The 25,042-nt window shown below is 38.7% G+C and overlaps 1 protein-coding gene and 1 long non-coding RNA gene across 2 annotated transcripts in view; one reads left to right on the top strand and one right to left on the bottom strand.

The window, feature by feature from the left end:
- Window positions 1–7,136, bottom strand: part of SLC17A6 (solute carrier family 17 member 6) — a 41,620-nt gene extending 34,484 nt beyond the window's left edge. Inside the window, exons 1-3 of the mRNA XM_004050828.5 lie at window positions 6,314–7,136; window positions 3,246–3,498; window positions 1,656–1,774 (exon numbers count right to left, since the gene is read on the bottom strand). Of these exons, the coding sequence (XP_004050876.3) occupies window positions 1,656–1,774; window positions 3,246–3,498; window positions 6,314–6,399 (458 nt within the window). The 5' untranslated portion in view covers window positions 6,400–7,136. The remainder of the gene's footprint in view (window positions 1–1,655; window positions 1,775–3,245; window positions 3,499–6,313) is intronic.
- The window catches only part of LOC129525532 (uncharacterized), a 48,567-nt gene continuing 30,235 nt past the window's right edge, over window positions 6,711–25,042 (top strand). Inside the window, exon 1 of the long non-coding RNA XR_010135453.1 lies at window positions 6,711–6,939. This is a non-coding gene — a long non-coding RNA (uncharacterized lncRNA). The remainder of the gene's footprint in view (window positions 6,940–25,042) is intronic.

The raw sequence follows: 25,042 nt of genomic DNA, 5'->3' as shown, positions 1-25,042 counted from the left end.
GTATCATTTTTGTTTTTTGGTGAATTGTTGGATTTTTTTTCTCCTGCAGTGAAAACATTCCATGCATGTATGTTTAGGGTATCTTTCTGAAAACTTTGTTTTAATTTAGGAAATACTTTTTAGGGAAAAAAATGAGTGAAGACTATATATATTGGGGATCTAAAAACCAAAAATGTAACATGCTCATAATCAATAATATTTGACACAATATGTCTTTAATTTTTGCCTAATATCAATGTTTTCTTTGATTTATCACATCCATAAAAAGGGGTTCTCTACGTAGTTAATGAGTTTCATCAAGTGTCCATCAGCAGATGAATGGATAAATAAAATGTGGTACATATACACAATAAATTGATTTTTTTAAAGGGACTGTTTGTCTACTACTTGCTCTTAGTGTCAGCCATCCGTATTTCAAGTAAAGACGATACTCGAAAGGCATTATTCCTAATGTATGGCACTCTCCTCTTGACATTTTAAAGCACTGCCCCAAAACCCTCACTCTAGGGATCCTTAAGCCTAAAATAAATTTCCAAGAATTCCTCCCCAGGCCCTGAGGACTCTGAGAAGCCTTGGGGAGAAATGACACCGCTAGTGAAAGGGATAGTAATTGACAAAAGCTGCAGTATGGGGCCTGAGAGATGAGGTGTGCCCAGGTTACAAAGGGCCAGGTTGCATATGACCACTATTAGGGAGGTGCCAACTTCTAGTCCTCTTCCGTTAAAATGTGAGTTTTGGGTGTAGGAAGAGGAATGAAGTTTTAGGTACAATAAAGACTGGAAGTCTTTATTTGCGGTATCTAAGCAGAAAGACCAGAAAGAGCTGGTGCATGTGTTCTGTGTGGGTTCAACAATTCAGACGTGAAGAGCATTTAGTTTTGTTTATCAATGTACACACAGTGAAGCAAAGGAAGCTGCCCCTCACCTTCTGGTGGCCAGGCGTGCCCCTCGACACCCCCACCCCATCGGTCCTTAGGTCTTATGCTTTAGGGGTGTCTCTGCAGGTGCCATTGGTGGCGCTTCTGGGAACTGGCGCTAGGACCTTGGTTGTGGACACCGCAGCAAGGCAGGAGGCCACTGAAAGCAGCTGACGGGTCCCCCAACGCCCGCCCCTACGCAGCTCATTAACAGGTGAAATTGCATCGCTGGTGCCTGCCCCCCTAGAAACAAATCTTTCAAACCCAGAGCACCAACTGGGTGGGGGAAGGGGCCAGGTCTTCGAGGCGCGTTGCCAGGAGGTCAGACCCTCGGGGAGCCTGGGCGCCTGCGGGGAGTGCAGGAGAGAGCGCAGCATCTGCCGTTCTCCACCCCTTTGTGCTCTCAGGCGCACTGTCCCTGCTCTGCCTGCTCCCGGTCTGCCCTCAGCTCCTGTCAGGCCACACAGCACGTCGATTATTTCGCCAAAAGCAAGTTCAGCCACAGCAGAGGGAAGGAGGCCGCGTGCGCTGGTCCCAGAGAGCCTACATTCGTTTAGGCGACTAATTCAGGAAGGAGTCACCAGCAGCTCCAGCCCTGAGAGGGTGTGTCAAGGGACTAGAAGACTTCGCCCGGGAGTCCTCAAACCCCTCTGGGCTGTTGTCTCTGCTCCAGCTTCTGCTGCCCCTTCGGAGGAAACAAACACCACGCCCTGAGCCCCAGTCCCGCCTGGCGCATTACCTGTTGGCTGCCAGCCGAGACGCGATGTAGCCTCCCGGAATCTGAGTGATGATGTAGCCCCAAAAGAAGGAACCGTGGATCATCCCCACGGTTTCCGGGTCCCAGTTGAATTTGGCTTTCTATGGAGGGGTAGGAAAAAAGTGTGAAGGGAAAGAGTAGAGTCAGTGCCAAAGGCTCACTTTCAGTGGTTCACAAGCCAAAAAGCCCCCAAGGCTTGGGCGCTTCATGCATTCTGGGGATAAGAGTGGCTTCATTTTCGTTTCCTAACAAAATTGCCTCTTGCAACGAAAAAACCTTGCTCATTAACAAAATGTATTGCGATTAATAGTGAGGCCAGGCGCACTGGCTTTGCTCCCCGACTACTGTCAGGCAGATCGAATCATCTGAATGAAGGAGGAATCTAGAGGGACCCCGTCTTGGAAATTCTAACTCCCCATGAAGAGATTTGTTAGCCAGATGTGGAGACGCCTGGCAGGGGTCCACTTAACGAATCCGGCCAATGCAGACAGAGTAGTGTAGTGACTTCCAACCCTGGAGACTTAAATAGGGAAATTCTGAGGAAGGAAGGTGGGGAGCGAAGGGTGAAAGGTGCAGGGCTCTTAGTGGCTAAGAGAAAGGGTGTCCCCACAAATGGGGACGGATACGGGCCTGAAGAGTTTGGAGCAGTCGGTAAATTGGGAGGAGTAAAGGGAGAGGGAGTCATTGCTCAGGGGTTTTAATAAATACGGGGCAGGGGTATTTCTGAAGGGAGGTCTAATTCCGCCCTGAGCAGCCTGGGTGACTCCCCGAGGGGAACCTCAAGGTAAACTGGGGCTCAATATTTACATCCGAAAGGTGGGAGCGCGCTTTTCCCGCCTGAGAACTGGGGACCCTTTTTCCCCTTTAAATAATATTTTGACACCCAGAGGATTTTGCAAGGTCTCCCGGATTCCAAGAGTCTTCCCCAGTTTCTCCACTCAACTCCTGCTTAGTCTGGTTTACGGCACTGGGGTTTCTAAGAAGGAAGTCTGGACCCAGGGGTTCTGTGACCTTGACGTGACCCTCCCCTCTCTGGGCGCGACTCCCTGCCACCCTGGGACCCTCTTACGTTGTGGCTCCTCCTGGGGGAGGTAAACCTTCCGAAAGACCACTCAGCTGAACCTGCTGATATGAACACAGCTGATTTTCTTTTCCAGTTTGTGTCATTGTGAATATTAAGAATGTTTTGGCGGGGACTGAATGAAGTCCTGGGAAAACTATAATTAATATGCTCCACTATTCATCCAAGTAAAACAAACACACTTCTATTTAGACTTAGTGGACATTGCTAGTCACCAACGTCTTGTATTAAGTCACAGTTCACAAAACCTGGTGAGCTAGACCCTCTTTTCCACTTTGCAGATGAGGAAGGGAAGGCCCAGACAGCAGAGCGAAAAGGGAACTTATAACACTACTGGGGTCCATTCTAGAACGGCAGAGCCAGAGAGGAGCTTAGGGAGCACCCAAACCTTCCTCTCAGTGGGCGGAGGGAACGGGGCTCAAACAGGAGATGTGGTTTTGCGAGGCCGCATGGCCGAAGGGCAGGAGCCAAGGCGGCCAGACGTTGCCCACCTCCTTGATGACCTTGCCCCCGCGGTGGATGGTGCTGTTGTTGACCATGTCCACAATGGCCACGCCCAGGTTGCAGCGGATACCGAAGGAGATGCAGAAGCCCAGGCCGCTCATGATGGCGATAATGTAGCGGCGGGGCAGGCCGAAGCACGTGCAGTCGCACAGCGGCGCCTTCCTCTCGGGCACCTCTAGGGGCTTCCCATCCTCCGTCAGCTCGATTGTCTCCCCGGTGTCTTGCTTCTTCTCCAGCACCCTGCGCGGCAGAGCAGGGGCGAGTCAAGGACTTGGCGGCTTAGGTACCCCCGATGCTGACCCATTTCCATTTTTCAGGACCCGTCGGGGTTGGGAGGAGGGCCGTCGACCTCCCCCCACCCTCGGGGATTAGGGTGGTGGGGTGACACCAAGCTGCAAGACCTCCCAGGCTCTCTCACATTCTGCAGGTGCCCTTGGCCGCGGCGGCGGCGTCTCCTCAACTTTAACACCTTTAGGCCTAAGGTAGCGAGTCCCCATCTCGGGATCCACCCCTGGGCGCTCTGATTTGGATACACAGGCCGCTTGGGCCTAACTTTCTTGCAGGACCTGCAGGGTCTGCATTTTGTGAGGGCAGGGGTTACCAGCGCCTCCTCTGCACCTGAGTAGGCGCCTCCCACTCCTACACGCGCCCAGCAGGGCTTTACCCTGACTACCGCGGTGTCCTCCTGCAACACAGCACCAGAGAGCTGCTCTGCTGCAGGCGGGCCCAACTAGAGAGCCTTTTCCACCCGTGCTGCCTTTTCCGTTTCTAGCAAGTTGAAGCTTTCCAGGTTGACGATGCTGGTATTCCGCCCCCCAATCCACCCCCTGAGCAGAGCCTGGAGCACCCCCTGGACTAAGGCTTCTCTAGGCTAGTGCCTGTGCGTGAGGAGAAGGCCTGAGAGCTCTCGCCGAGAGTGTCATGCACTCTCCTTCCCCTTCATCGCGCCCCAGGGCTCTAGTTCAATGCTTACACCCCTGTTACACTTCTTACTATTTTTTTTTCCTTATTACTCGAGCTGGAGACAAAGGGCTCCACAGCATATGGCCGACACCTAAGCTTCCTACTGCCAGAACATGAATAATTAATTATTCACAATCTTGCGTCATTACTATCTCTCTTACAAACACCGAAAAATGTCAAGGGTCCATTTCCCAAGACGCAAAATGCGACTCCCAGATATACAAAGGCTCCCCCAAATCAACTTTTGTAAGATATTCCACATAAAAGGGGAAGATCTCACTTAAATATTTGTTTTTGCATAGTGTTTCATAAGATTTGAACCATCAATTCATTTTTGGCTTTCGTCCTTGGGAGAAGGGACAAATGAAAAGGGGAACGCAGAGAAAAGGAATGGTTTTACTAAGAGGTGGTAGTGTTCTAGTCTACAACTTATTCATGAAATTTCTATTAACAACAAACAAACAAAAGGAATGTATAAGGTAACATCTCTGTACGTAGCCCCTTGCGATTGATACTTTCGATATTTAAACAAAGAGCCTTTCCGTTTACAATTTGCAGATATTTTTTCCAACCTACCATGTAATTGCTTTTCACCTGTGCTGTTTTAAGTGCTATGTGCACACCCAATTGTTTTCACACACACGGGTAAAGCAAGTGAAATTTTTAAATTAATTTCAAATATGCATAGCTTGGAATACTGCTGTCAAGAAGTTTGAGGCCACCCGAAGAAAAATGTCAGGCTTCCGAATTCTATAAAGTAGCACCTGGAGAATAAGTCATAAAGGTATTTGTGGCTAGGTTAATGTTTATTCTTAAAGTCCGATCATAATGTTAGAAAACATTGCAATTTATTTTTACTGGGAGAAAAAAATTCAGCCAATGCGATTTTTTTTTTCATTTCCTGCATTTGCTTCGTGCGCTCAAATATACGAAGTTGAACTCTGCACCGGATGGCAGTTGTACTGGGAAAGAACATCCCTTTCCATGGTAGCTGTGGGACTGCAGGGCCCTTGCGGTATCTACTGCCGCATAGGTGCATAATCGTTCCTACATGAAGCCCGCCAAACCTGAAGAGATTTGGAAAATCTGGGAGTGGTTTGATCATTTTCTTTACATTTCTCATGCATTTACAGAGACTTCAATTTCCCAAATATTAAAATTAGTGCTCCTTTGTAATTCTTTTTCCTTTTATGTCTGCCCTGTCGTCTTGAATTTGCTCTAATTATTAAGAAAAGCTGTATCCATATAACATACTTGAAATGATTTAAAGTTTTGCAAATTACAGCATAATTAGTATAGTGACTACAGGAGGATTAAATAATTAAATCATGTCTAGGACTTTCAAAGTAATGTTGCTTGTTATATTTATGGCTGTTCTTCCAGGCATTGACATTTCCTATGCAAGAAATAGACTCTAGGAGATGAAAATAATTAAAAATGCATATACATTGTTTCAGGCTCAGAGAAAGGAATTGCTTCAACTATCAATTATTGATATATTTTGATTCTTCTTCATTCAATACAGAAGACATATTTCACTAGGGGATTCTCTACTATGCTTTTGAAGCAGAGACCTCTCTCTCTCTTTCTCTGTCTAACATACATACATACATATATATATATATATAATATATATATAAACCATTACTCTTTGGAATTTCTTGGTTAATTTTTTTAGATGGTTGTGTTTTATATTCATTTGTCTGCATCAAAGGAATTTAATTCGGGGTATCTATAAGCACCAAAAGAAACGCTGTTTGAGCAGGGGCTGGCCATTTCTTAACTGTAAAGAAGATAAATCCTGTGTAGTAAAGGATGAAAACTCTGCAGGCACCAAAGCAAAAATCAAACACACACACACACACACACACACACACACACACGCACACACACACACACCAGACAGGTTCATTTAGTGCAACATTCCTGCATTAATAAGCAGGTTTCCAGAGCACCCCCGCTCCAAGCAATGGGCAACAAAAAGACTTTTCGATCATATTACACTCTTTTTGAGCCACCAGGCTTTACGGAAACGGCCCTGCAGATTTTTTCAGGCTGAGCCCCAGGTAAGCAAGTGTTTGCTTTGTCTTACCTGTAGATCTGGCCGAGTGATTTTCCAGCAAAATTCTTTAGCCCCTCTTTTCCTGGGGCCAAAATCCTTTGTTTTACGGATTCCATTCTTGCAAAGACTGTTGTCAGTTCTTGCCAGATTTAAATAGTGATTGCTAGGAAAGGCGAGGATTGCGCATATTGTCTTAATCTCTTAAAGTAGTTGCGGGCTTTTCCTTCTCAGCAGAATGGTAGTGGCTTGCCTCCAGCAAGAGTGAGAGTGAGAGAAGGGAGGGAGAGTGAGAATGAGAATACAACAGAATAGCTGCATGCAACCCACGGGTTTCCTAATAGGAGAGTTGGTAGACACAATCAGAAAGTCTCATTGGAAGGGGAGGATCCGGTGGCAAAGAGCGCAAGCAGTGCCATGGTATTTGGGTAGATGCGGTTGTGTCCTTTTCCTGGAAGTCGGTCAGCAGAAAAACAATGTAAATTCCCGGTTTTGAAGACTTATTGCTCTCAAATCTGCTGGCTTTTAAACGGAGGGGCCGGAATATCACAGAAGCCTTGGGTAACAGCAAAGTCAAAAGAATGGTACTTTTAAAAATGGTGTCTTTGCTGTAAGGAGCAGAGCATATTCAAAACTCATGGGAGCATCTCAGGTCTCAGGTGAGCAATGCTGCTATTAGTTTTTGCTCTCTGCCCATGATCTCCTCCCATCACGCCAGCGTAAGTCTGCTCTGCGGTAGAGTCAAATTAAGATGGAGAAGGCTTGCTGCTCTTTGAGGACGTGAGTAAATAAAAGATACACAGTTCTGATTTGGGCAGCCTCGGGGAAGATTTTTTTTTCAGCGGCTGACAGCGCCCGTCTGGGCGGGTCTCGGTACAATGTTTCAGCACCACGGACAGAGTAAGTTTCAGGAATAGGGGACTCTTCTTTTGGATAGCTAGGTTGCCAACTTTCTAGGGGAGCTGGGCGGATCGCCCTGACCAAGGACCATACTGGGGCTCTTCAGGAACGGATGCTATGGAAACCATTGGGAATATGTCATCATCTCCAGAGTTTGCAGGGAGAATGGTGCATTTAGCTCTGCTAGGGAAGACAACTTTATTAAAAATTGACAAGTTAGTTCTAGTTTGCTACGTTTTGTCCAGCACGCTGATGCCAGCATTGCAGGGAAGAAAGATTTCAACATATTTAACTTATGCTTGTGGTGTTCCAAGACACCTAGGTTCCCTTGAATATAAGATATGTGCACACAAAATACATAATTACATTGTTCGTGTGTTTGTTTTAACTCCTGACAGGAAAAAGATGAAAGAAAGAAACGGAGAGAATGAAGAATAGAGGAAAGGAGAGATAAAGAAAGAGGTGGGAGGTATGGAGAGGAGAAAAAAAAGAATAGCTATAAACTCAGTGAAGTTGACTAAATAAAATACAGTTAATTTAATACAAATTCCTCGGAATTTTAAGCATCTTTATTTAACTAATTTACAATACACTACTGAAATACCAATATACTGAGGAAATATGTGGCTATACCTTGTGCTTGCCAACAAATTGTAATTGATAATTTAAAGATTTATTTTTAAAAAGATTTAATTTACATATATTTCATTCAAATCTTATTTTATTTTTCTTTGTATCTCCTTCTCCTAAAGCATAAATTTTGAAAGACATTCATGTAAGACTTTTGGCTTTATGTATACAGGTACAGCATCAATGAATTTATCTCATTAAGCAAGCAAGAAAACTGTGCTAGATTAACGTAAATTATTAATATCTTTCACATGAATCACAAACTTCTTAAGTACAATTCAGGCCAATGCTTACAGAACAGACTGGCCTTGAACCACATTTTCAAGGTCAAAACCTTGGATGTCACATAAGCCAACAGAGGGAGTCAATTTTACTTAAGATCCTGAGACAAAATCTCAAAAATATGGATCTAAATTGAGAATCAAATAAGAATATTACCTGAATAGTTCAAATGATATAATGGCTATGTATTCACTGAATGGATAGCTGGAAAAAATGTCAAAGTAGCTAAAACCATCTGCCATTATTAAGTTTGATAGTTGTCAAATTATTTTCCATTGTGAAATATAATAAAGAAAAGGATAATGAAGACATTTTTATCTTTTTTGATAAATTTGTGTTAAAATATATATCTTCAATAAAACAGTGAATTTAATTTTTCACTAAAACCATGGGATACCTCAGAATACTATCTTTTTCTCAAGATCAAGTATAAGGAGACAAAAAAAAACCCTCACTAAACTATTTCCTTGCAAAAAAAAAAAAAAGAAAAGAAAAAGATTAAAAGATTCAAGCTACTCAGGACTTGACTTATCTAGGTGTTTTCAAAATATCTGTATTTTTCAAGTCTTTAATAACTAAGTTCATTAAATTATATTTATTTAGAGATATTAATGATTTTGGAATTCTGGGAAGTTATACAAAAAAATAGAATTTACAATAAATATTTGTGAAGCTGGGGTGATGATATGTAAATGATTTTCCTAAGCACTCCAGCTTAAGTTGCACCACAAATGACTAGAGATCTATCTAAACCATCAGTAAACATGATAGCTAAGTCTCCAATACACAAATATGAGGGGACACTAAGCAATATAAATCCAACACAAAAGCATTGTTTTTAGAGTAAAACAGTTATATTCACCTTTACTGAAATGAATGTCATCCTCCTCTCTCTTCCACTCTCTTGATAATAGGGTGAGCAACTGAATCAGAATAACTGGTAATATTGATTTACTCATTCTAAAAATATTCATTGAGTGTCAAGAATAATACTAGATCTGGGAATTCTCCCTGAAATATCTCACAAGCTGCATGGGAGATAGACACAAAAACACAATTTCAAATAATTATGGGTGAAATTACACAAGTTAAATAACCCAGCCTGGGAGTGAAAATGTCCAGAATATATTTCAAGAGACAATGTTTTCTTGTCTGTCTTAATAGTTAAAAGAAATGTAGTTCTATAAAGATGATGGCAGCCCAGTGGAGTTTGGCAGGGTGGAGTGGTGGTATTTGGATAGCACCATAGCCAAAAGGGGTGTATTTAATGGTATTTCCATAAACAATGAAAAATGTTATGTGTGGAAAATTACAAGAAACGTTACTAGACCACCTGAGACTGAAGAATGTCATTTAGGCTGGCTTTAAACGCATAGCTGCTCCCAGTGTAAGAAACATATATTCAGACACCGTTTGCTAACCCAACAGATTTTCATGGGTGGACACAAATTGCAAACGCTGAACATGTACTTTTGCAGCCCTAAATTCATCAGATTTATCTTTATCCAAAGAAACACTAGTAGTTATATGTAAGATATTAATTTAAGCATATCAGAAAAGACTTCCTTTCTCTTGACACCCTCCTTTATCCCCAATATCTTACATCCAATTTTAACAAGCCCTAAATTGCATTATTAGACCACTTTTCTTCTAGGGGAAGAATTGTCCGTCTTGTCAAGAACTGCTAACAATAAAAGGAGAAGTTTCCACTGAATATAACTAATATAATGTGTGTACCATATTACAATTTATGAGTAGCTTATATTTACATGATAAACTTATTTATTCCTTATAATTATTCCTTAAACTAAAATAGTTGTATTCCCATGTTATTGAGGAGGAAAGTGAGATTTAGTAATTACCTGAAGTCATGTAACTGGTGATGAGAAAACAGCTCAGGTTAGAGGAGTTTCTCACAGTTTAAGGTCTTGTTAAAATACAGATTCTGATTCAATAGGTCTAGAGTGGTGCCCAAGATTCAACCACTGTAACACGTTTCCACAACTGCTTGCCTAAGGATCACATTTTGAACATCAACATCTCGGAGTATGAAATGTGAAATCAGTTTACCTGAGTTTGGGTCCTGGTTCCACTGATTATCATCTCTGCAATTTTGTATCAATCAGCGAACACTAATAAGCCGGTTTTCTTACTGGCACAAATGAAGGCTTGTATTGTGCGGTTTCTATTATCCTTTCTGCTTGTAAAATTTTATGCCTTTTCATGACTTTAGATGAAAAGTCTTTAGATGTAAAAAGATGTAAAACTTCTTTTCTTTTGTTTCTCCCATCCTAAGATTTTTTTATTATATTTGAGTTAAATGATAAATAATAAACTGAAAAAATACTAATATGTAGAAATGTGCTTCTTTCTGAAAGTTCTTTTTACATATTTAAAGAAGAGTTACCTTATTTGTTGTTTCACTATATGTATACACTGAGTTTTATATGCAATTGTTTAAATAATTGTATTCATAGTATTTTTCAAGATGTACATAAGGTATTAGCCAACAGCAATGTAATAGGTTTCTATTTGTTTATATCCCTGTGGGAGGAAATACTTTTGCGTAATCATTTAAATGTCTTGTAAATGTTGCCCTCTGGTGGAAGGATATGTTAATATTTTAGAGACAATCGTGGTCCTTAATTATGCAATTACACCTACTGTTTTCTCTCTCTTTCTTCTTTCTTTCTTTCTTTCTCTCTTTCTTTCTTCTTTCTTCTTTTGGATATTTGTTAAATTAAATCTACATCTGAAACTATAAAGTCTTTTTTGTGGGCAACACATTTGCAGTTGTCTTAGTACTAAATGTATTTAGAAATAAGTTGATTGAGAATCCCCCAGTTAACCAAAAAACTAGTACTAAAGGAACCTTCACTGTATTAAGATTTAGTAATGGTATGGTAATCACATAGGTAAAAATGATATACAATAGAATAAATTGTGATAATTTTATAAATATTTTGAAATAGTAACATAAATCTGATGTTTCGCTCCCTATTACCAAAAATATAAACATATTTTAAAGGCATTATATTTAAGATCATTCCAAAACTATTTCTGGGGTATTTTTAAGGCAAACTGATTTTTAAAAAATACCTCAAGTACATACCTCAAGGTGGTGGTGTGCATCTGTAGCCCCAGTTACTGGGAAGGCAGAAGTGGGAGGATTGCTGGAACCCAGAAGTTTGAAGTCCATCTGGGAGATATACCCAGACCCCATCTCAAAAAGAGAAAAAGCAAACATTAAGGTGACTGTTTCTGAGGCTATTTTGAATGCAACAACTTCAGTTTATTATTTCAAAAAATATTCACTCGATAGGTATTTGTACCTACTGTTAGCTAGGCCCTTTTCTGGGATATAGTAAATAAATGGACTCAATACAGTTTTATAGCTTTTTATATTATATGTAGAGAGTGGACATTCCTAAAGACAAAACTGCTTTGAAAAGCTTTTTTACAGTATGGCTTTATTTGACTTTGAATTCCTAAGTAAATGTTCAGCCTAATAATTACACACTTCTTTCAGGTCGAAGCTATACAAATAAGCTCTAGAATTCATCTGTGACTTTTTTCTTACCAAGGGTTTTTAAGCAGACAATTTTTAGTTCAGCTTTATTTGATTTTACTTTGCAGTGTTAGCCTCAGACACAATTTCTAAGAAATTATCATTATATAATTTCCTTAGAGCTGGAAATAGAAGAAATAATTCAGTTTGTCTTAAAAAACGACAATCTGTGCACATAGCCCAATACTTTACACTGCTATATTTAGTGGCCTGGTGTAAGACGTCTTTTGACTTCTCCGTGAACTGTCTGATTAAAAAACTGGAAGCAGGAAGTATTAAATAAGCCTATATTGTTACCTCAAACATATATTTTGATTACCAAAAACACATGTATGTAGTCATATATGCAATGGTTCCTTTTTTGTGTGCATCTACTCTGTATTTATAATGTACCGTGAGAAAAGTGTATACATCTTATTCTACCCTTTTATTTCTGCATTAATGGGAGAAAATAGCCTTAATTCACTACAGGCCATTGTGCCTTGGGGAAATTAAGATTTTAAAGTGAATGGAGAACAAATGCTGCTCCTCTAATGCCAGAAAAATATTTCTAACTTTGAATTCCACACTATACACGTAGAGCAACATGATAAATTACAGAAAGACTTTGAAAGCATCAGTGTCTTCAACTCTAAAAAAATTTCTTAAAGTAAAAGTTTTAATTGTATACTGAAAGTTTGAGAAAAATCTAAGAATAGAAAAGAACTGCAAATCTGTAAAGAAAGTAAAATAAATATACACTTCAGTATGAAGGAGATCAAAGCAGAGACCACCAGGACGTACGGTGTTTTACAGATAAATAAATAAATTGAATGACATGACAAAACATACCTAATTGAAATGTCTATCTAGGTCCCATAGGGATCCTATTTTGCCTTTACCATCCTAGATTACTGATTCTCTTCCTTTGGCTGCCATACATTTTGTTATCACAAATGGTGAAATACCATCTTCTTTGAAAGAAGGCTTCTAATATTATTGAAATTTCCCACTTGGCTATTAGCATCTAGGAAGTTTCTGTTTAATTTCACACTATTTTCTAAGTTACTTACACTACTAGAGGCAGAGGGTGGGTTGGTTTCTACTTCTATAATATTTAGAGTAAAATTTTCCAAAGCAAAAAATCTAAATACTTAGTTTTGGAATAGAACAGAACATAAAAGATCCAGAATATTTCACCGCTGTAAGCATAAGCTAATTATAATTTTGAAGAGGTAAAAAAATATATACAATAGTAGTCACTATTAATATTTTCTAACTGCTGCCCGCTAGTGGTAAAAATGAAAAATATTTATTTGAGTTAAAAGGCAGGCCTACAACATTGGCTTAAATCATTTGAAAGTCAGTGGGTAAACATGCTTCCCATGATATTAACATTGTATGTGGCCTTTTTTCCTAGTACAAAGAAGAAAGGGTTGCTGATAAATCACTGAAAAAGCGTGCCACCACTTATTCTTTTGTGCCTGCTTGTGGGCTTATAATAATGGTAAAGACACCATTATACTGTGGTGAGAAGCATACTGGGCCGATCTTATTGCATAGCATGAAGAGTGTTTGTTCACTCATTGCAGCTCTTTTGATATTGAGTGCTAATTTGTTCAATTCGTTCCTTATGGAGAAACAGAGTCAGAGGTCTGATCAAACCATACTAAGTCCTGCTAACTAGACTGACTTTTCAAATTTTCGAGCCAATGACATTTTTCTGTTAATATTTTAGCCAGTTTGAGTTAAGATATCTACTGCTTGCAACTGCGAACATCTTGATATATCATCCTTTAGATATTTGATAGATGGATAAATGAATGGACGAAGGATGTATAAACAGAATCAAAGTTTAGAATACAAAGTTAAAACACTGGAAAGAGGAAAGAATCATGTAAGAGTAATTCTAAACCAAAGTGTTAGAAAGACAGAATAGGCCCAGACAAAAGAGAGCCTTGAATTTTAGGGTTAGTTAAATTAAATTTTTATTTAACATTTCTAAGTTATGACTACGTGCCCGGTCTTTGTTGAGTACCAGAGAAACAGAGATAGGTAAGTCACAGATCTTGCTCTCAGAGAACTCAGATTTTTAACTAAGAATGTAAAACTTTTCTTATGGTCAATTGAAAAGTTTTTTAAAAATGTATAAGCAAATAAATAATTTGCTCAAGGACAGTAACATTCTTGGAAGTTTAATCAGGCAACTATGTGATAAATTGGGTAGAGAGATGGAGGCAGGGGTTTTAGTTCAGAAGATGACCATTGCAATAGTCTGTGTGTTAGCTGATAAAATACTTTTTAAAATTACTATTCTTTCCCATATAATGATGAAGCTTTCAACTCATTCAGGGATGGGGAAAATTACCCGTATACACACAGATGGTACACAAGGGCTGGAATTAGAACACAGGTCTTTTGCTTAAATCAATATGAAAATCATAACTCAAATAATATTGGGAAATTGCTTCTGTGGGTTCATTTGATTTATAATAAGCATATTTGCTTTATCCCTAGCCCACTCTCCTATTTCATCTCTGTTATAACACCAAACATTAGGAAAAATATTAACACACTTATCTGTGAGTAGAAAAGAAAAAAATGTCAATGACAAATGGTATCAATCAGCAACTCTAACTCATCCTACATTTTAGCCCAAGGTAGAAGATGCCCATTATCTAAAAATATCCTCCTCAGGGCAGATGATGCTCTCATGGATCTGATATGATGGACTCCTCTTGAGTTGAAATTTGTAAGCAAATGGACATTTACATTTTTACCATTTGTATTATTCTTTTAGAGAAAGTCTTTAAGGTTGAAATGGATCTTAAAACAAAATCAGAACATCCAAAATGTGTCAAACAGTAGCCCTGCCATTTGAGTGGAGCTCGGGTTTCTTACAGTGCTTTCTGAGAGGCTACAATATCAAAAGAGGGGACAGAAAGAGGGGAGAATTATTTTCAATAGCCCATTACTTCATATTACATCCATTATGTGAAGAGAAATTTTTGGCAATCACAGAAATTAAAGCACTATTCTAACATAGCAAGTAAGACAATAGAAAAGTTTCTTTAATCCATTACATATTTTATGTCTCAATTAGCTTTTACTTTCTCAAAATAATACATGTACCAAGATGTAAAGGTGAAATACTTAAAAAAAAAAAAGAAGCAGTTATTTCACTCAATCCATTTACTGGCAACTCTTGGTACTAGGAGGCATCGCTTTAGAGGAGAAAATTAAGTGTGTGTGTGTGTGTGTGTGTGTGTGTGTGTGTGTATCTTACAGCATAAAGGAGTGTTTGGCATAGAATTAATGCTATATGTTTTAGCTATTATGATCATTATGCTGCTATTCGTTGATTTTCTTTTTTTTCCTTTTCTTTTCTTTTTTTTTTTTTTTTTTTTTTGAGACGGAGTCTGGCTCTGTCTCCCAGGCTGGAGTGCAGTGGCGCGATCTCAGCTCACTTAAAAGCTCCGCCTCCTGGGTTCAGGCCAGTCTCCTGCCTCAGCCTCCAGAGTAGCTGGGACTATAGGGCCCACCACCGCACTCGGCTAATTTTTTGTATTTTTAGTAAAGACGGGGTTTCACCGTGTTAGCCAGGATGGTCTTGATTTCCTGACCTTGTGATCCGCCCATCTCGGCCTCCCAAAGTGTTGGGATTACAGGCTTCAGCCACCACGCCCGGCCTGTTGGTTGACTTTCAATATTTCACATGTCTGTTGACATCTTCCTATGAAAGATGAGGAACTAAATTTAATTCTCTATCTCTCTTTCAACTGTCTCTCCTTCTTCATCTCTCTTTCCACCCCCGACATTCACATCCTATCCTCTTTTAACTAGTTGTATTGAAATCAAAATTCTGTTTACACAATTAGTATTGTTAAGCAATTGTCTCAAGGTCACACAATTCAGTGGCAGAGTTAAAACTGTAACTCAAGTAGCCCACTTCTTATTGCTCACAACCCAACCATAGGGTTGCTTTGTTTTCATTTCCTTTTGCTTTTTTTTTTTTTTTTTCGTTTTCTTTTACGGAGTTTCTGTCTAGTTACCCAGGCTGGAGTGCAATGGCGTGATCTCGGCTCACCGCAACCTCCGCCTCCCGGGCTCAAGCGATTCTCCTGCCTCAGCCTCCCGAGTAGCTGGGATTATAGGTATACACCACCACGCCAACCTTTTTTTTTTCTCTCTCTTTGGTAGAGACGGGGTTTCTTCATGTTGGTAGGGCTGGTCTTGAACTCCCAACCTCAGGTGATCCCCCTGCATTGGCATCCCAAAGTGCTGGGATTACAGGCATGAGCCACCGTGCCCAGTCCATTTCCTTTTTTATATAGCATTTCTCCACCCCAGGGTTTATAATTGCATTTCTATTTGTTAATGTTATCTTATGTTTCTGTATTTCTGTCATTAACCCATCTCAAAATGATCCAGGAGAACTATAAAATTCCCTTAATATAATCAGACTTGTCAGATATTATATCAATTCTACTTTTTTTCACTAGATGCTTTCCTCTTGGAGCTCTCTGCCCTTCTACTTCAGTTTGAACTAAACGCCCTCTATCCTGCTACACAGTTGTTGATTTGGGGTCCTCCATCAACATCATCTTGGGAGATCCCCTCCACCTCTCTTCTATGTCACCTCCTCGCTTTCTGGATCCCATAACTTTCTGGATTATATACTCCTGTAGTTTCCTTAAACAGGGGCCTGGTATGTAAACTCTGAAAACTTGTGTACCTGAAAATTGATTTTTTTTTCCTTTTCATGCTTGATTGATAGTTGTTTTGCTTCTATGAATCTAAGAACAATAATGTTTTTCTATTTTGGCAGTTTTGTCCCGTTACCTGTTATCTTCTAGTATTGCTATTGGGTAGACTAGTACCATTCTGATTCCTGAAGCCTCATGTATGCTTTTAATCGTAAATCTCTCTAGAGACTTTATGATACTCTATCTCTAGGGTTAAGAAAATTTATGACATCTTAAGAAAAGGCTTTTTAAAATATAATCTTGTGCTTGTCTCTCAGAGGCCGACCCTCTCATATCCTTCAAATCTGGAAGTGAGCTAGATACGGTGTCTCATTTCTGTAATCCCAGCACTTCTGGAAGCCAAGCAGGAGGATTGCAGGTTGCTCAAGGCCAGGAGTTTGAGACCAGCCTGGGCAACATAGTGAGACCCCATGTGTACATTTTTTTTAAAATGGGCTGGTTGTAGTGGTGGGTGCCTGTAGTTCCAGCTACTCAGGAGGCTGAGATGGAAGGCTAACTCAAGCCTAGGAGTTCAAGGCTGCAGTGAGCTATGATTGCACCACTGCACTCCAGCCTGGGCCACAGAGCAAGACTTCATCCCTTGGGGAAAAAAATAAAAATAAAAAACGGAAAATGTTCTTACATCATCTCCTTAATAATTTCCTTTCCTCTAATTTCTCTATTCTTTCTCAAAACCTTGTCAGTTGGATATTCACCATTCTGGATTGATCTTCAGTTTTTAAAATCTTATTTCTAATTGTTTATTTCTTTTGATGCTTAATTTTTTCATAAATTTTCTTCTTGTTCTTCCAAACCATTAATTTTAAAGTTTCTGCTATTATATTTTTAATTTGCAAGAGCTGTTTATTTTTGAATCTTTCTTTTTTTCAATTGCATCTTATTTTTGTTTTAAGGCTGCACTATCTTTTCTCCCTGAAAATGTTAATTTTAGTTGTTACTATTTTAATTTTTTTCTGGTCTCTTCCAATTAATTTTCCCATGTTTGATTAGCTTGTTTTAGCTTCTTTTAGGGTCTTTCCTTAAATACCTAGTGGTCCTTAGGTGTTCATTTGTATATAAGAGCAAGGCACTGTGGGTATATAAGATTTGTTAACTGGGATTATTTTGACAGTCCTTTACTTGTGGGCCTCAGATAGCAATAAATTCATGCCTTTTTCTGAAGTTGATAAGCTTCTCTATATAGGACTTCTTCAGTCTCTTTCCTAGAGATGATTAGACATCTGGCAACCAGCATTCTAGAAACTAAGTAGAAAGGAAGTTGAGGATAGAGTCTTACCATTCATTATGCAACCTTCGATTTTTCTTCCTGATTTCAGTAAGGCATCCAACCCCACACCTCAGCAATGCCTGCTGTTCTTGAGGACTGGGTTTATGTGATTCACTCTGAAGAGATAAGCTTCTGTTTCTACCATGATTGGTGAGGTCTGTTTGTCTTGCTGCATAGGCTGGGCTAGGTGTAAGTCCTCTTCATGTAGACTTGCAGCAAACCATCCTGTTTTTAGCCTGGGCCCACAATCCTGGTAATTTCAACTCCCAAGCTCTTCCATGGTTTGTGCATGACTTGAATTGCTTTCTGCCAAAAGGCATTTAGGTTTCATCTTTCTTCACTATCTAGGTCACTTTCCCCTTATCTGTCAGCTTTCCATCTTCTAAAATCCTGTTAACATCTTCTAAATGCTATGGCTTCATCTGCCATTCTCTTTCATAGCTTTTCAAAAACTGCTTTTCTATCATTTTAGTGAGTCCCAGGAGAAAGTGGACACAAACTCATATGCTCAATCTTCCAGATTTAATTGGAACTGTGTGTCCATTCATATTTACCCCTGAAAAAGAGATGTAAACTCTGAAAACTCATGTATCTGAAAATTGATTTTTTTCCTTTTCACACTTGATTGATAATTGTTTTACTTCTATGTGTAAACATAGAAGCAAACATCTCTTTTTCAGGGCTAAAAGAAACATAACACACAGAAAAATTCTAATATTTCAGTTTATACAAGTGTTAAATTTCCTTATTCTGACTAAGACTAGATGACCACATGCAGAATTTTGAAGCATTTTATTTCTAGGGAAGGCTACTTCTCCGTCATCATCTTAACTCTTCTCTTTCTTGCTCTTATATACCATGAACACAGGCCAAGTGTGTCCCTGTGTTAGTGCCTTTTCACTGGCTTGCTATCATATTATCCTTTTTAACTTTTCTTTATTCTACAACTTTTCACTATCTAAAGTATCTTATTTTTCTAATTACTATCTGTTTTGTTTTCCTATTGCTGTTGTGAGGAAGGGCCACAAACTAAGTAACTTACTAAAACACAAATTTGCCACAAGTCTGTAGATTAGAAGTCTGACATAGGGCTTCCTGGGCTAATGTCATGCTGTCAGCAGGGCTTCATTCTCTGGACACTCTAGAGGGAATATATCCTTGCCTTTTTAGCTTCTGGAGGCTGCCTGCATTTCTTGACTTGTGATACAACCAACCTCCGAGTTAACAAGCAAGACCTCTGCTTTCATTATCACATCTCCTCCTCTGTCTCTACTGCCTCTCTCTTTCACCCATAAGTCCCCTTATAATTTCACTGGGCTCAGCCAGATAATATAGAATAATTGCCATACTTCAGGATCCTTAACATAATCACACCTGCAAAGTCTCCTTTGGCACATCAGGTAACGTATTCACAAGTTCTGGGGATCTTGAAGAGAACATCTTTGGGAGGCTATTATTCTGGTTGCCACAGTATCTGTTGGTTCTTTGCTTTGTTTTTTGTTCTGCCTTCCTAAGTCAACTAGAGAAAACTTCTAAATGGCAGGAACTGTGCCTACCGTATGCAGAATTCTGTTTCCAGCACATGGAATATATTCCCTGCAAAGTGCTTAATTTTTTTTTTTAAAGAAATGAATGTTTATTTTTTGTTGAACTTATCCATATATTTCTGTTTAACAGCATATGGAAGAACAGCTTAACACCTCTCAATGGTTGTTCCTACTCATTCAGTGGCCAGAACAGCGGGAGCTGCAGACCAGTCTTCAGTGGTAGGCTTGTTACCGGTGGAGGGTGTCCAGGTTCTTGGCATCTCGAACAAAGTGAATTCTTGGAAGGAATTTGAGAATATCCTCATCCTTCATCTATAGGACTCCAGACGTTGTGAAAGTGTCCATTTAAGTTACTATGGAACGCAGGACAATGTCAGATGGACCCTCTTTGGGTAGCATGGAAAAGGCTCAACAGGTATTTTTTGAATAAAAGAATAATTGAGGTTTGATCATAGAGTTGTTTTCCAAGGAATGAATGGATTTTGTCCCCCTCTCTTGTGGCATTTGTCTCCCTAAATGGATAGCTGCTCACTAATCTCTCCTAGTCTCCAGTCCATTATCACATTCTTGAGGAATTCATCTCCCTGAAGAAAACCCTGATCACTCACTTGTTTTAGCAAAATTTTACAGGACTTTAATCTATTTAAGGAAAAATTTCCCAGCTCCTGACATTTGCTTTTTAGTCAGCAACTGGTCTGAATCTACAATTTTAAATTGATTTCTCACTTTTCTCTGTTACTGTTCTATGCACTCCGACAAACTGGAGTCTCTATTACATACAGAAACTCCATTCCCTGATCCTTTGTCTTTAAGCTCACCATTATTCTCACTCATAATGACATTGTATTTGCCTCCACTTACCAGTGTCCATCATTACTGATCATTCAAAACCCTATCAGATACATTTTCTTGAATTAAGTTTCCTCCCTTATCCTCCCATTAGAAATTGGAATCTAATGCTGTCATTGGTAGAAATGCACAACTTTGGAGAAGGTAATTCAAGTTATTTAAGACTCATTTTATTTATCTAAGTGGAAAGAATTATATATACCATTTTCAGATTAAATAATGCATGTAAGCCACCTCTCAGTGTCTGACACGTAAGTATACTTAATATATGGGAGTGGCAATTATTGTTCTTTATCTAATTTTTTTATATCACACATCAGTTTCTACCTTGCAATCTTTGAAAATGGGGTCTATATTTGCATAATGTATATTGTTCATAACTCTTGCCAAAATATCTGACACATAGTATAAACAGTAAAAATGGTTGAATAAATAAAACCTCCTAAACTTTGTTACAAGGCTGTTCTGTAGCAAAGGGTGTGGCATTAGTTCCCTGGAGCTGCCATAAAAATTACCACAAATTCAGTGGCTTAAAATAGCATGAATTTATTCTCTCATAATTTAGAAGGCTAAAAGTCCAAACTCAAGGTATCAGTAGGATTGGTTCTTTCTGTGAGGGAAAATCATTCTATGTCTCTCCTACCTTACAGTGGTTGGTGGCAGTCCTTGCAGTTCTTTAGCTTAGAGATTTGTCATTCCAGCCTTTGCCTCTAACTTTACACTGCTTTCTTCTCTGTGCTTTTGTGCCGTCTCTTCTTATAAGGGCATAATGAGTCATTAGATTTAGGGCATACACTAAATCCAGAATGATTTCTTCTCAAGGCCCTAATTACATCTGTAAAGGTCCTATTTCCAAATAAGGTTACATTTTAAGGTTTTGGATGAACATGAATTTTGGGGGGATACTATTCAAGCCATGACAGTTATACACAAAGTTCCTCCCCACTTAAAAAATTGCATTTATATATTTAAGAATATAATTTTAGAGCTAGACTGTCCAGGTCCAGGCACCCGCCCATCCTTACTGGATATAAGGCTTAGGCTACGTTACTTTAATTATGCCCAGTTTCTCTTTCTGAGTAAGCGAAATGAGGATAATGGTATCTACCTGGAAGGGTTTCCATGACAGTCAAAAGATATAATCCTTGTAAAGGGCTTCGTATAGCCTGGTTGTCACAAATCCGTCAATAAATGCTTATTGCTTCTTTCCTTTACCTTTTATGAGGTGGGTCCCTCTGCCTGGGAAACTCACCACCACTCTCACTTTTTACCTGACTAAATCCTTATAAACATCCGTGTCTCTGCTTAGGTATCACTTCCTCAGGGAGGCATTTTCTGACATCCTCAATAGAATCTAATAACCCGCAATACCTCTTTTCATCCCTTATCACAATTATGTAACGATTGATTGTTACAATCAAATCACAATGAAACAAATATAAGAGAGTTAATATTTAATATCTGGTTCCCTGATGATGATGTACATCTCATAGTGACAAGAATTCTGTTTATTTCGATATAAACTCAGATTGCTTGGAATTGAGCTCTGGTTTCTTCACTTTTTCTACTTGGATAAATTCCTAAATCTGCTTAAATCTCAGTTTCTTCATATGTAAATGGTGATAATAACATTAATTATTTCAATCAAGTGTTGTGAGCATTAAATGAAATTCTGTTTATAAAACACATAGTTCACTGTACCTGGCACATCCTCCTAAGTGCCTACAACTTGCTAATTAGTATTAATATTTTTTCAACTCTTGGCACTAGCCAGTTAAATGAATGAATTAATACTGAATGAATGAGCCAGGTTATTGGCCTAATCTAGAAATACAATCTGTGCCACAGAATTGTGTGAAAATTCAATAGGTTCGAGTTGCTTTGTCCTCATTAGAGGTTTTCTCCAACCAAAGGGACTCGAAACCCCAGGGGAGGAACTGACTAACACCACCGCCCCCAAATAATTTCCTGTATTATAACCCCTACAATCCTATTTAGAACCAGAATTGAAAAAATAATGGAAGGTTCGAAGAATCCAATTTGTTTCTAGCCCTAAGGTGGTCTTTCAGAAATGGAGAAAGGCTTCTGGGAAGGTAGTAAACAATATCAGGCTAAGGCAAGTTTTGTTCCTTAGCAGGTGAAGCATGCCTAGAGAGAATAATACTTTGGTGTGAGGAGAGATGGAAACTCATCAGGACTTTGCAGATTTTAACGTGCATCTCTATGGTCTAGGACAACAACACTGTTGAGTAAACATTAAAAAGTAGCTTTAAAGTTTAAAAGAAAACTGTTTCCTGTCTAAGAATAAATTGGTGCTCTAGAATAAATATGCCCATTGAGGAACACATTTATTTCCGCATTGCCTTTGCGGTAGAGACAATTTAGTGGCATAGCTTTGCCATCAGACTGACCTGGTTTAAAAATCTGGTAGAAATGTCACTTTCTTTTTAAAGTGAGTCATGAATCACACAGATTTTAAATCTACTTTTTGGAGGCTGACAGTTTGATGGTTGAAGTCACTTATATTTCTTTAAATAGAAGGAGCTGAAACAACGACGATTTTTGCTGAGCCACATAATTTTAGAACTTAAGCCCAAAGCTCTCAGTTCACCAGTGATAAAACTGAGGAGCAGAGAGGTTACTTGATGCATCCAGGGCCACATCGCAATATCCACACTGGTATTTTAGATTCAGAGTTGAAAACCAGGTCTATTGTGCACTTGCCAGAGACTCTCTCCTTACCTTGGCTCACTTACTAAGGAAAGCTGTTCCATTTATAGTTAAGATGCAAGATCATCCAACTCCTGGACTAGAAGAGCTTTGAGGATTTATTTCATCTGATTACTGAGTTTCAAGGTCACAGTTCTTTTATCTCCAATATGCAAGAGTCTATTTTTAGATTTTATTTGTATAGTGACCCAGGAAATATTATAGACTGTCGCTCTCTTTCTTAGTAACAAACTGTGTTTAATAACTGGAAAGGATATGTGGATAAAATACAAAGACATTTTTATGTATAGAAACACACACTATATATATATTTTTTAATTTAGGAGGAGGCATTTGACTTCCTTAGCTCCACCTCTGTTCTTGTTACTCCCTCAATTGAGAATGTATTACCCAGAAAAAATTTAGAACATCAGTTAGGCCACATGTACCACTTGAGCACGTTACTGATCTAAAGTACCAAGCACTTCTTTTGCCTTTTATACCTTTGCCATTAATGCAACCGAGGGAGTAAGTTAAGCAGATGTGGTCTTCTTGTTTCCTTTGTTTTGCATTTCTTCTTTCATATGGCTGTACAAAGCTTGGTACAAATTTAAGAATTAGATGGAGAGGAAGGCATCCAGTTTCACCCACAAGCTCCATCCAGCTGCATGTCCCATCTCAAAGGTCTGTATATGGACACCTAAAGTTTAACACCTATAATAAAACTTTTAATAAAGGGGTTGTTTGGTTTATTTTTGGAAACTAATGTATGAAATTCCTACAGAGGAGGGGGATCATTATTAGTAGGACAAAATTTAGGCATTTTTTAGGTTCTTCAATATATTTCCATTAAAACGCAATTAATTCATTTACACAAAGAATATTTATTAAGCATCTTCTATGTGCCAGACTCTATTCCAAATACTGGAGACAAAGAGGTGAGCAAGACAGACAATTTTCCATCCTGATGGAGCTTTTATTTTAGTTGGAGAGACAAAAACAAACAAATATATCAATATGTCATCCAATTTCCAAAAGCATTGTGTAACTTTGATCATTTATCAAGATTTAGGTACTATTTGAAGTATTTCTGAATGATATATCATTTCATCCTTATTGCAATCCTATTAAGTAGGTATATAATAAAGTATAACATGATATAATATGTTATACTACTATACTACATAATATAATAATGCAGTATTTCGTAGATGATAAAGCTACAAATTATCCAAGTTTCCACTGCTCTTCAGTGTCTGAACTAGAACCTAAACTCAGAGTCATCTGAATCAAACTACATGTAAGTGAACTGATATTTTTCATTTACCATTATCATGAAGCAATCACAATGTCTTGGGTGCTATGAAAATAGTGGAAATATAAAGATAAATAGGAATGGTCTTTACTATCAAGAAACAGCCAGCTAGTAGAGGAGACAACTGTACAAGTAAATTATTGTAATGATGTGCTATAAGAACCGTGGCTGAGAGCTGTAAAAGGGGCAGTGGGAGAAAAAGCAGAGAAACAAGGTGATGCAAATTGCTAAGAAGACATGGTTTCCGAGTTGCATCTGTCACTGTGTTGAATACCCATTTACATCTGAGTGCCATTGCGTTTAGAGTAAGACAGTTATGAGACTGCAGTGGAAGGAAGGAGACAAGTCACCTGTCTTCTAGATAAAACTTTGTTTCTAACTCACAATATGAGAAACAGCTAAAACCTCTAATATTCTGAGGGTTTGTTTTTCATGTATTTTTTTTTTTTGTATTCACAATCAAATGAAACACACCTGCCTTATCCCCCCATGGAGCTGTATGCTATAAATACAGGATAACTTCTTTGCTGTAATAGTAGAATAAGAAGTGAGGAGTGATTTGGCAAAAGATAATGTATCATAAGAATATGCAGCATGTTTAATATTCATAAATATTATTAAATAACTTTTTCACTTTTTAATGTTCTCTTTTCTAGGCCAAATCATTCAGCCTGTCTTCACACAGCCTGAGTACAGTTATTTATATAAAAACTGTTTCTCTTGTGCCATCACTTTTTCACTGTGCGTCATCTCCTTCCTTATACATGTCATCCATATATTTATCCATTCTTTCTTTTATTTTACTTTGATCAAAGTATGAGTGTTTTGTCTGATTCTGCCTTTGCAAATTTAAAAACTGCTCTAAAAATTATTCTTGTGCATTCCAAAAATTCGAACAGAAGAATAAAATTCTAAATTCACCTAAAAACCTACTACCAAGATAAAGCTCC

Source organism: Gorilla gorilla, chromosome 9, assembly GCF_029281585.2.
Source record: "Gorilla gorilla gorilla isolate KB3781 chromosome 9, NHGRI_mGorGor1-v2.1_pri, whole genome shotgun sequence".
Taxonomy (NCBI): Eukaryota; Metazoa; Chordata; class Mammalia; order Primates; family Hominidae; genus Gorilla; species Gorilla gorilla.
This window is presented reverse-complemented; position numbering and strand designations above follow the sequence as displayed.